At 40.5% G+C, this 12807-nt stretch overlaps 1 protein-coding gene across 3 annotated transcripts in view; it reads left to right on the top strand.

Annotated features, from left to right (window-relative positions):
* GRIP1 (glutamate receptor interacting protein 1) overlaps window positions 1-12807 on the top strand; it is a 338518-nt gene that overhangs the window by 308538 nt on the left and 17173 nt on the right. For 2 of the 3 annotated variants that reach the window (XM_025403428.1, XM_025403427.1), the window contains 3 exons: window positions 220-331; window positions 444-488; window positions 5615-5848. In XM_025403428.1, coding sequence (XP_025259213.1) covers window positions 220-331; window positions 444-488; window positions 5615-5848 — 391 coding nt within the window. The remainder of the gene's footprint in view (window positions 1-219; window positions 332-443; window positions 489-5614; window positions 5849-12807) is intronic. The other variant, XM_025403429.1, reaches the window with a different exon arrangement.

Here is a 12807-nt window from a genome sequence, read left to right as displayed (position 1 = left end):
AAAAAAAAAGCTGGGCGTGGTGGCAGGCACCTGTAGTCCCAGCTACTCAGGAGGCTGAGGCAGGAGAATGGTGTGAACCCGGGAGGTGGAGCTTTCAGTGAGCCGAGATTGCGCCACTGCACTCCAGCCTGGGTTATAGAGCAAGACTCTGTCTCAAAAAAAAAAAAAAAAAAAAATGTCTGGCAAGTTCCTAACCCAGCCTGTGTTTCTTGACAACAGTTTTGCAGGGGCTGCCGATAGTGCAGAGACAGAACAAGAGGAGAACTTCTGGTCTCAAGCGCTGGAAGATTTGGAAACCTGCGGACAGTCAGGAATTCTGAGAGAACTGGAGGTAGCCTCAGTCCTGCTACTTACTTTTATTGTTTCTACATTCATTTTTTTTGGTCCTTTTAAGTTTGCATTTCTCACACCAGTTCATTTAAAAGCTTTAACCCTTTCCACAGGAGAAAGCTGACAGGCGTGTGTCTTTGAGAAACATGACTCTCTTGGTAGCTACCCTTTATGTTTATATTTTTGCTTGTGAAGCTGCCTTCCCTACCCCCTTGCCTTCTGGACAGCAATTTGATTTTATACAATGCAGTCAAAAGTATTTATTTCCCCATCTCCACCCCTCAAGCTTACTGACTTGTGGCTTCTGCCATTGCTCCCTGCTAACCCTGACTGTATCTGTTTCCCACCAAATCGCTAAAAAGCGAGCTAAGTCTCCCAGCAGCGGCGCATCCCATTCTCTTAGTTGCTTTAGAAAGGTTTCTTTGGCATGTTTTCATTTGTACCTGGTATAGAAATTAATTTGATCGCTAAGAGGAACATAAGAGGAAATTTTATTTTACTTTGTTTTGTCCTTAAAGTAGATGACAATGCAGCTGGTGAAAAAGGCCAGTCTATTTGATAAGCAGCAAAAATATTACATAGTACGTTGCTGTTAATTGCAAATCCTGATTCCATCTGTATTAACTTAGTGTGAATTCAAGGAAGAATGAGATGGAATGTAATGGCTGAACTCCTGGTGAGTTCTTTAATCAAAGCCATGATTTCGCTGATGGTACTCACACTTTAGTCTGGGAAGTCCTGGACTGTTTCCTTTTATGTTCTTTTAAATTTTCTGAGCTGTAAAAAATAAAGTGGCAAAAGTCTCATTTTTATTTTGATGTCTTATGAGGTCCCCAAGTCACCATAAGGAATGTGAATGGCATAATGGGGTGAAACTCTTGCAATTCTAAAATGATTACTCATCTTTATATTATTTTGCTTCTCAATTGCATGTGTGGATATTTTATGTGATTCTAATGTCTGTGAATCTGCAAAGAGAATTATGAAGAAAAATATTAGTTTGAACTTGTAAACGTCATGGTATTACCTGGCATGAACTGCAGCTTCAGAGCACAGTTAAAGGTTCTGGACATGGATAATCCTGTAAAATCTAAATGAAGTAAGATGTTAGCAGTGATTCCTTTTTACACAACTTTCAAAAAGAACAGAATGCTTAAGTATTGGCTGGCTTATTTAAACCTGTACCACCTTCTGCATGTAGAATGATGAAGAAAAGTAGCCCAAACTGAATAATGAGCACAATTCACAATTCTTGAACATAGCCCTGCTTTTGAAAGCACGTTTTGGCTCATGCTGCTTTTTCCTTGTGCATTTTGATACTTCCCTTTTGAAGAAAAAAGCTGTTTTTCTAACAGCTTGTTTTACATTAGGCAAAAATAAAATGATGTAAAAAGTAATACAATGAGGTTCTGTTTTCACCCAGAAATTGAGTTATCTGATGAAAACAACATCCATCAGCAAGAATAGACTTTATGTTGCCACAGCCTATGACTTTGCTGTAACATAGCTCCAGACAGGTGTGGCCCTTGACATTATTAATGCAGAAAGCAAATGAGTTGAATTTATAAGCCAAAGGGAAATTAAATCCTCAGCTAGGATGAATGATTGGCAAATTCATAAATTAGTTATATTTAGACTATTATCACAAAGAATATTTATTTATTGGTTTAAATGAACCCCATTCCCTTGATTAGAAATGCTGTTATACAAAAAATATTAGAGCTAGATTCTTGCATATTAAATTTACATCCAGCATTAAAAGTTAAAGCACACTAGAATACTAATAAATGTAGAAGGTTAGCTAAGATGAAAGATGATTACAATTGAAATGGAAATGAAAATTAGTTTACTAATCATTTTCCCTATAGCTAGCAATAATTTAGGTTCAACTTTAGCACTGAAAAATGTATAGCTTTAACAAAGGAGAGAAATTTGAATGAGTCTTTGGACAAGTTTTTAACCTCTCTTATCAGATATTTCTTCTATAAAAGATGGAAATTATAATGAGCTAATAATTATGTGGCACTAAACAAGTATTCAACAAAGTATTCAGTAAAAATTAACTATTAGTATTTTTGCCCTTTCTTGATTAATGAACACTGCTTTAACTATTTTGTGTTTAGCATAATATAGGAAGAAGATTTAACTAAATGTCAGATAGAGAACTCTAGGTTGCCTTAGGGATAATATGCAATTATGAATTACGGCAAATGAAAACAGGTAATACATACTCTTGAGACCAAAGCAAATCCTAGGTAATTAAAAATAATTGTTTTTTTAGCTTTTTATTTTAGTTTTTATATTTGTTTTACCTTTTATGTTCCTTCTTAGATGCTACCTAACGTTCATTTTAAACAAAGTAATCAAATTTTGATTACTATACAGACTCACATGCTTACTTGGAAATGCGGACCAAAGAATTAGTGATAGTATCTTATTTCTTCCATCAGAACCTTTTCTAAATCAATTTGTAATTTCTTCTATGGCAGCTAAGATTCATCAAAGGAAAACTGTGGTCTCCCAGATGTAGTGATTAAGTGTTTTACTTCCAACACATGTCCTGTCATTCTCATGAAAAATGAATATTTAAAAACAGATGTTAACAAAGCAAACAACTAGTCTAAGTAGGTAAAAATAATAAATGGAGGGTCAGCATGGCAAGAAAATAACCACTGAGCACTGTCAGATACACTAGATTAAACACAGAAATGGGGCGGGCACGGTGCCTCAGGCCGGTAATCCCAGCACTTTGGGAGGTTGAGGCAGGCGGATCACCTGAGGTCAGGAGTTTGAGATCAGCCTGGCCAATGTGGAGAAACCTCATATCTACTAAAAATACAAAAATTAGCCAGGCTTGGTGACAGGTACATGTGATCCCAGCTACTTGGGAGGCTGAGGCAAGAGAATCGCTTGAACCCGGGAGGCAGAGGTTGCAGTGAGCTGGGATCACACCACTGAACTTCAGCCTGGCGACAGAGTGAGAATCTGTTTAAAAATAAATAAATAAATAAATAATAAAATAAAATAAAATATACATGAGTAAGTGCCATAAAATAAAGAATATCCCATGACACCAATGAAGCCAGTAAAGAAAGGTTTCAATCAACTTAAAAAGGGTATTTGTCTGAAATAAACTGTTATATAAACAGCCCACACTTGTTTTTAAATGCTAGGCATCTTTCTACTTACTAAAAAGGAAGTTTTATATGGTTCAACCTAACATTTCACCGAGAAGCACCAAACAGTCAAGCACGAGAGTTCTGGAGTCAGAATGCTAGAGCTCCATGCCCTGGCTCTTGGGCAAGTTGCTTAACTTGTCCATGCATCTCTTTCCTTTACTGAAATGAGGATGTATGGTAATTTTAATATCTATTGTGTAGGGTTACTTATGTATTACATGATATTCTACATACAATCTGTATGGGACTTAGCACATGTTAATGTTCAGTGATCAGCAAGTGTTTTTACAGTTATAATTTTCTTTTTCAAAATTATCAGTGTGATAACTGATCTAGCCAAGATGTGAATGGTCTACTTGTTTCATTTCTTTTTCAACAAAGTTGTTAGATATATGCACATGTGTGCCAACACTGGGCTGTTGTTCAAAGATCTTGTTAATAGTGTGTGTATAGCTGAACACCAGGTGAATTTGAGAATCATGAAATCTTAGAGACGTGACACATGAAAACTCGACTCACTTTGCAGTATTCCCTTATGATCAATAGTTTTATAAAGTGCCCTCGGCTCATTTACTACCAATGTGAGCTTGGGTGAGTCAGCCTCTTTGTGCCTCAGTTGCTTACCTATAAGTTGGGAGGAATGGCCAGGTGTGGTGACTCACACCTGTAATCCCAGCACTTTGGGAGGCTAAGTTGGGTAGGTCACTTGAGATCAGCAGTTTCCAGACCAGCCTGGCCAACATGGTGAAATCCATCTCTACTAAAAATACAAAAATTAGCCGAGCATGGTGGTCCTTGCCTGTAGTACCAGCTACTTGGGAGGCTGTGGCACAAGAATTGCTTGAACAAAGAAGGCAGAGGCTACAGTGAGCCAGGATCACACCACTGCACCCCAGCCTGGGTGACAGAGTGAGAGTCTGTCTCAAAAAAGAAAATAAATAAATAAATAAATTGAGAGAAGTAATAGTACCTACCCCATAGAGTTGTTGTGAGGCTTAAATGAGTGACTACATTCAAAAGACTCAACAAGTTAAGCGTCTGTTACTTTTAGCATCTGTATCAACATAAACAACTAAATCACGTGGCAAATGAAACTTGTTTTCTGTCCCCATGGTTTCAGGCAGATTTATCAATGCTAGTTTACCTTTATACCATTACACCCAGGAGTACAGAGCTGGCTACGGGCATGTTTTCAGAATTTTAGCATTCTCCAACCATGAGAAATGAATATCCACTACTTGATAATGGTTTCAAATCCTTTTTTTTTTTCCCCCCCCCAGTTCTGAGCCTTGTTCATCTTTGGTATCTAATCTTGTCATTGCTTGTGAAGTATTCAGGGAAGAACATATTTGAACAAAATTCCCAATTCACTGGTAACATCCAATTCAAGTCCTACTGCTTGTGAGCAAAAAGTTGAATATAAGAACATAATAAATGATAATAAATGAAAAGATTCTCTGAGGATCTTATACAAAGGGTATTTCTAAGAAACATTTAATCTGTACCAAATAATATGGAGACTTAGCTGGTCTACAAACTTTGGGGACAGGCCACTTGGCCACAGGAAAGACAATATTCAGTGCTAGACAGAAGCCTGGGAAGAACCCCTTGCCTTTGTATCAGTCATCCCATTCCAACCCATTGTTAGCTGCCGTTGGAGATAGAGGCAGTATTGCAAGTACAGGCAGCCTGGTGTCCATGGAGAAGTTCTTGGTTCATTTCTTTAAGATATATTCAAAGTGGCCTCATGAATCCCATCTGTTAGAACCCACTCAGTGGAAAGTTAATGCTTAAAATGTAGTTTACAGTAAGCAAATGTTAGAGCATTTCAATTTGCCTCAAAACTGCCAGGGGTGGTATTTGATTAAATAAACTCAACGGCTTAAGTACTTAAATTGGATTTGAGACGTGCATTATAAATGTCACTTGCAAAGCATTTTCCAGACTTTCATAGTTCCATTAGTACATCCATTCTCCAGCCTTTGGTTTTGCCCTGAAGAGACTGTATTTTTACCTCGCAGAAGGATAAATGTGCTTACTGTTGGGCACCAAACCCTTTCCTTAGTCCATGGCTTAACTGTTTCTAAAAATTGTCAATGCCACAGGCAACAATCATGTCGGGGAGCACGATGAGTTTGAATCATGAGGCTCCAACACCTCGCAGTCAGCTGGGGCGACAGGCCAGCTTCCAGGAGCGCAGCAGCTCGCGGCCGCACTACAGCCAAACAACTCGGAGCAACACCCTGCCTTCAGATGTGGGTAGGAAGTCAGTAACCCTGAGAAAAATGAAACAAGAAATAAAGGAGATCATGTCTCCAACTCCTGTGGAGCTGCACAAGGTCAGTAAGCTTTCTCTTCTTTCCCTTAGGGTCAAATTTGGCAGCCATTCTGCATAGCATGTATGCCCGGATGTAAGCATGGCAATGGTATCCTCCTGTCGGCTCAGCCAAGCAAAGAAGCTTAAAGACAGATATTCAGAGACTTTGTTCTCAAAATACAATCCCTGGGAGGTTATCCTGAAAAGCAGGAAAATTGGCTTTCAAAAAATGTATTTATCAAAAATGTATTTATGATGTCTGGGTGTGGTGGCACACACCTATAATCCCAGCACTTTGGGAGGCCGAGGCAGGCGGATCACTTGAGGTCAGGAGTTCAACACCAGCTTGGCCAACATGGTGAAACCCCGTCTCTACTAAAAATACAAAAATTAGCCAGGCGTGATGGCAGGCACCTGTAATCCCAGCTACTTGGAAGGCTGAGGCAGGAGAATCACTTGAACCCGGGAGGCGGAGGTTGCAGGGAGCCAAGATTGTGCCACTGCACTGCAGCCTCGGTGACAGAGCAACACTCTGTTCCCCCCCCCCGCCCAAAAAAAAATTATTTATGGCCAGAATCTTCTTACAAAAATTTGAGGCTCCAGTGTCACACGGAGCTTGCATAATTAGTCTATTGTTCCAGTCTCATTGGAAGGGGAGAGAATTTTCTAAATGTCATACACTCATAGCTTCACAGAAAAGGGGGTTCAGGTTCAATGTAAGGAGGTTTAATCTTTCATTACAGACTTACAGTAGACAGTTATATTGTTCAGGAGACATGGAGTTCTCTCCAAGATGTGTTAGATGGTCTTGGCCAGGATAAGGCAAGCCCTAGTTATGTTCTGTCTCTGACTGTGATAGTTGCCTCACTTTGCTACATGGAAGAAAACCCACTCTTGCACACAAAGTTGAATTCAAGATTTGCTGGCAAGGTTAACCAAGGCATATGTAAGTAACAGTGTTTGTGGAACCCTGGGCCAAGGAGAGCAGTGGAGATCTAGTGTTCTTTTCTAGAGTGAGTGCTTTATTTTTTGTTAATATATAAGGATGTATAAAATGGTAACAATCTCATGCCATCTTTCTTGAGAACCAAAACATATTTTGTGGTTAATAATCTATTAGCTAGATATTCGTTATCTCATCCAGAAGAGCAAATAAGTGTCAGATTCAGAGGAGGCAATAGGCTAGCTACTCGCTTTTTTCCTCTAAAGACCTCAATTTCCCTAGCCACCTTATTAAACCTAGCTATTTGTTTTGCAATTGACAAGGATATTGTGAGAGAAAGGATAGTATGGGAAGTTGGGTTCTGAACTTTGTGTTCCAATCCTGGGTTCATTCTTTCACCACTCACTCCTCCATTCATTTAATACCCATCCTGTGCATTCATTCACTCAAAGAATGTATTACAAATCCCCAGGGAGTACAGAGTCTAGTGAGGAGACTGCCTGGGAAACAGAGGGATGATAATGGCATCAGTCCAATGACAGAGGCAAGCCTGGGCAGCCTTGAGGGTGGGCCCTAACCCACTATCAATGGACAGAAAAGACTTCCTAGAAGTAGGTGTTGACTATGCAGAGGAAGGTAAAGGATGGGTGGGCATTCCAAGTACAGAGAAAAGCAGGTGCAAAGGGGTGTTAAAGATTGTGGTGCATTGAGAGAGGGGATGCAAATAGTGTAACACGACCAGAACCTAGAATTGGAAGCTTGTGTGTTAGGAGGAATTACAGACTAAGAGAAAAAACAAAGACATTTCTGACATGTTAGGATGATGACCCAGGTTTAGGCCTCAGCCACAAGTTAGCTTGTTTATCCAGTTACCCTAAATTGATGTGTCTGATTGGTAAGTTACATATCCTAATATACTAATTGACATATACCATTAGGCTGTAAGAAGTCCAATGGTGATTAAATTGCAGAAGCCACATATTCAGTCCTAAGTCTGCTGTACCAAGAAGAGGGCTGGTACCTGCGGGTTCCCTCAGGTACCTGTGAACACTGCCTTCCCCTCTTCTGTACAGTTCTGTTCCCCAGAGAAACAGGAGCCTGCTTGATAACCCACCTTCCTTCACCCCAAAGAGAATCCATATCAACATGTACTGAGTGCCTAGCAAGTGCTATATACTTCACATTTTCAGTCCTCACTTATACAGGATAGACAAATAGCAAGTATAAAATAGAGTCATTTTTTTCCTTTGGAGTGAAACATTCACCTCCAAGGAAGAAGATTATTGATAGCCCAGGAATACAAAAGACCTGTTTTCTCATCCCTCCTTCACTGAAAGCATTTAGCAAAGATAATGACAATGAATTGGATGTGCAAGTGTTGTTATAGCCGAGGTTTAAAATGGCTCTGCTAAAAAATATATAAAAAATTTAAAAAAGTATCATCCACTTACTGGCATAATGAGTGGCTGTGGATGGACTGGTTGGAACATTTGTGTGGCAGTGTGTGAACTGTGAGACCCTGAGATCACAGACACGCATGAGCCAAATTGACCTTATAAGTAGGATGCTTCTTTTTTCCTTCACTTCTGTCATTTTCTCTAAATGGTGACAATGTGTACATATCCCATGAAGCTTCACTTTTTTTTCTGAATTGATCCCCAACAAAATAAGACTCTAAAAAATAAGTGGTGTCCCAGACACTGCAAGCCCCCTAAAATGACCTAGTTAAGTGAAGATGTAGCTGAGATGCCTGTGGCCAGATACTATGGAATTATTGGAGTGATTTATGCTCACATCTTGGGTTTCTATTCTTTTTTAAGGACTTCACTTACTCTGATAGGCCATCCAGGATGTTTGTTAGTAGGCACACCCTCCAATTTTGAAGGGCTGGAGCGGAGATATGGTCATTACAAAAGCTACTTAGAGCAAAGAGTGGTGATTGCATGTGTGTTGAATGTGGGTGTCTTTTGAACACCGAAAGACTACCTGATGTCATGAAAAGGCACAGTGACTTGTTAAAGGAATGGAGCTCTCTTCCCCTGGGGTACTGCTAGCCTATATTAAACCTTTGTGAACATTAGGAAAAGGTACTCTTTTGTGGTGGTGGCATGGAGAAGGGAGCTAGGGAATGAGAAAAACAGCTTCCTCAAATGGAAGATAACCCAAGCCACAGTGCACAGCTGGTTTTCAGTCCCCTGAGCCTCCTTGGTACTCTTTTTCAAATGGACCTAGTGGAGGAATTCCCAAGGGGCTGGAAAGACCAGAGTGGAGAAGCTGGGAGAGATGAATAGCACACAGGGCTAAACATGCTTGGCATTATTTTCCTGGTCCTGTCTTTCTGGTGGCTCTTTCTCACATGGTTAGGCTGTATGCAGGAGAACAAGTGGTGAGCCTGTTCATATCTAGACCAGCACCTGTGAAACCTTATTATTTTCACTATAAGTTGGATCAAGATAATATGAATGAATGGAAAAGGATCTGTGCCATTGCTGGGAGGAAAAATAGCTAAAAACACTCCAGCTCCTGCAGGTGGGTTACTAACATCATCTCCATATGGAAAGAATAATGCATTGGCTCACCTTCCAGCTTCTGAGGTCTCAACCTACTCTCCAGAGTTTGCCCCTCATTTTCTACGCTTTCCTTCCTGCCACTTCTCTTCCTCCAGACCTTTGGAAGATCCCCAGGTCGGAATCTAAATGGTTTTCACTCACTTCTCATCATCTACTACATCTGAGGCTCCACTGGGGTCTTGGCAAGCCTTCCTTCAAGTTGTCCATATTCATTCCTGAAGCCGAAAAGCCAGTTGTCATGCCTGACACTGGAGAACAAAGAAACAGTCTTATGTCCTCTTTGTAGACATGGGAAGGAAGTGGAGCTGGAGTGATTTGGAACTCAGTGTGGGGATAGAGAAAACGATAAATGGGTCACAGGGAAGTGATCTTCATGTCCTTTTAGGCCACTGTTTCTCCAACTTTCTCAGCTGGGATGCACAGTCTGAAATATATTGTACCTCACAATTCACTGCACATGTATACCCACACTCATATATGTGAATGAATCTAAAAATTGCACAGTATACACTGACATTTTTCTGTTTTTTCTTCTGTTTCTTTTCAAATGCTAATCTCACTAAGCTGACTTCAAGACTTATTAGTAGGTCTCAACCAATAGTCTGAGGATTAAAGCCTTAGACAGTAGTTCGGAGTGTGAACCCCTGATGACCTTTTCCATGGGATGCTTGTTAAAATAAGGGGTCCTAAGCCCAGCACAGACTTAACGCATCAGCATTTTCAGGGAGTGTGGGCCAAGAATCTACATTTTAGCAACCTTTTCAGTGGATTCTTTTGCAGAACAGAAATTGAGAATCACTCCCTTAGATTTTGCTAACTGGAGGTGATAACTGTTTCAGTGAAATCATAGGCAACAGCTGGGTGGCAGGGTACAAAGGAAATGAGGCTGCATCTAAGGCCCTGGAGCTTCTGCATTTTATCTTTCAAATGAATTCTGGTTTGTACTGCAGCTTACCACAGATTCTCTCTCTTCGCAGGTAAGGGGCCTGTGATCTCAGCTACTGTTCATTGATAACCTTTCTTTCCCTTCTGAAGCTTAAATATTCTTTGGTGTCCACTTAATCTGTTTCTGAAATGAGTTCTAGCCTCACTTCTTTGCACACCTTAAGACAGAACGATTTTTTGTAGATGGCAAGTTCTCCACGTTCAGAGCATTTGGACTTTTATAAAATTCATATTGAGGCTGGGCACAGTGGCTCACACCTATAATCCCCATACTTTGGAAGGTCAATGCAAGAGGATCGCTTGAGCCCACAAGTTAGAGGCCAGCCCGGGCAACGTAGCAAGACCCTATGTCTACAAAAAATGAAAACATTAGCCGGGCATGGTGGCTTGCACCTGTAGTCTAAACTACTCGAGACGCTGAGGTGAGAGAATCACTTGAGCCTGGAAGGTCGAGGCTTCATTGAGCTGTGATTGAGCCAGTGCACTCAAGCCTGGGTAACAGAGCAAGACTCCCTATCATATTGACATTTCCTTTTGCTTTGCCATTCATGCTTTTCAATAAAATTATACTTCTTAATTGTATGCAGCCATTTTAATCTTTTTATAGAAACGCTTTTTAAAAATGTTGCAGCATCTGCTTTTATTTGTGGCTGCTGGTGGCATGACACTTGGACATTTCAGTCATTCACAAGTAACCTCTTTATTTTTGACAGCTGCTTTTGCTACCATCACCTTTTCCCCCGTCCAAGTCCAGTTTGCATTTTGATCATTTTTGAGTTTTCTGAGAGGGGAGCTTTGCTCTGCTTGATATGATAAAGTTGTTTTGCTCTTTAGAAGGAGTGTCATTTCCAATGTGTATAATACCAGCTTCTTTTGCAATATCTCTCTGAGTCAGGAATAGGCTCAGCCCTTGGAGGAAATATGAGATGGAAATATGTATCTTATTCTTGCACATGCTTCTTCATAAAATATTTGGAGTCAGCTCTCAAAATCAAAGGAATTCTCATGCCAGGCTTCAACTTTCTCCAAATAGCTAGTGTAGAATTGTGTACTGTGGAAATCACTAGAAGCTAAAAGCAACACACTGAATATATGAACCTTTTTTTTTTTTTTTTTTTTTGTCTACCACACTTTGCTAGATCTGCTTCTCTTTCTTCAGGCAAGGGATGATAAATTAGAGAGAACATAGGCTTCCTAGTCAGGCAGACCTCGCTTGCCATGCATTAGCCATGCCACTTCCATGAGCCACAGTTTCCTCACTTACCAAAGAGGGAGCAGGGTCGCTTGTTATCAGAAGAGGGAGACTTCACGATATAGCATTCTTTTCTGGCCAAGTCACCATCATTCCATCTTGCTTCAACCTTACAGGGTCAGAAACTCAGACGATGAGACTTCTTCAGCATCCCAGACTTCAACAAGATCTAGATGACTGCCATAAAGCCATCCTAGACATTCTGTATACTCATTCTGTATACCAGAATGAGAAGTGGATATGTGTCTAGTAACCAGTCACTTATCAGTTTGACCAGCAAATTCTCTCCCTGTAGAACCAGGGACAGCAAACAGAACATTATCAGGGGAACACAGAACTGTGGGACAAGGATTGGAGTTGGGCTTGTATGCTTTAAATAAATAATGGCATCCAGCCCTGACCTTCATCAAAATGTATCATTTCCATTAGCTTCCCTTCTCTATGATTCTGTTAAGACACACATTTTAAATGTATAAAATGTAGTCTTTTTTGGGAGGAAGGTGAGGGATGGAGTCTGGCTCTGTTGCCCAGGCTGGAGTGCAGTGGCACAATCTCGGCTCACTACAACCTTTGCCTCCCAGGTTCAAGCAATTCTCCTGCCTCAGCCTCCTGAGTAGCTGGCATTACAGGTAGGCACCACCACGCCCAGCTAATTTTTTGTATTTTTAGTAGAGACGGGGTTTCATCATGTTGGCCAGACTGGCCTCGAACTCCCAACCTCAGATGATCTGCCTGCCTTGGCCTCCCAAAGTGCTGGGATTACAGGCATGAGCCACCATACCCTCCCAAAAACCATAATCATTGAAGTTTTATTTTATTTTAAATAGACACATAATAATTATATACATTTATGGAGTACAAAGGGATATCTTGATACATGTATACACTGTAGAATCTATACATGAGTTATTGGCATATTCATGACCTCTGAAAGTCAGACAAAATGACTGAGGCAAGTCTCAGTCATTTTTAATTTCCTTTGCCAAAGTTAAGGACACACCCTGGGGAAAAAGTGACATATACCACAGGACAAATCTGCGATGTGTGCTTTTTCCAGAGAGGGTCTGTGGGCTTCAATACTTAAAGGAAAAAGAGTAAAGAAAAAAAGAGAGGGAGAGGGTAGATAAAAGAGGGAAGCAGTTACATTCTGTTGAGCCTTTTGATTAGCTTCACTGAATAAATAATGGCATCCAACCCTGACCATCCTCATTTCATTTTTCATGTGAAAGGAGTGCTTCATTATGCATTTATCTAGAGCTCAGCGAATCTGC

Source organism: Theropithecus gelada, chromosome 11 (genome assembly GCF_003255815.1).
Source record: "Theropithecus gelada isolate Dixy chromosome 11, Tgel_1.0, whole genome shotgun sequence".
Taxonomy (NCBI): domain Eukaryota; kingdom Metazoa; phylum Chordata; class Mammalia; order Primates; family Cercopithecidae; genus Theropithecus; species Theropithecus gelada.
This window is presented reverse-complemented; position numbering and strand designations above follow the sequence as displayed.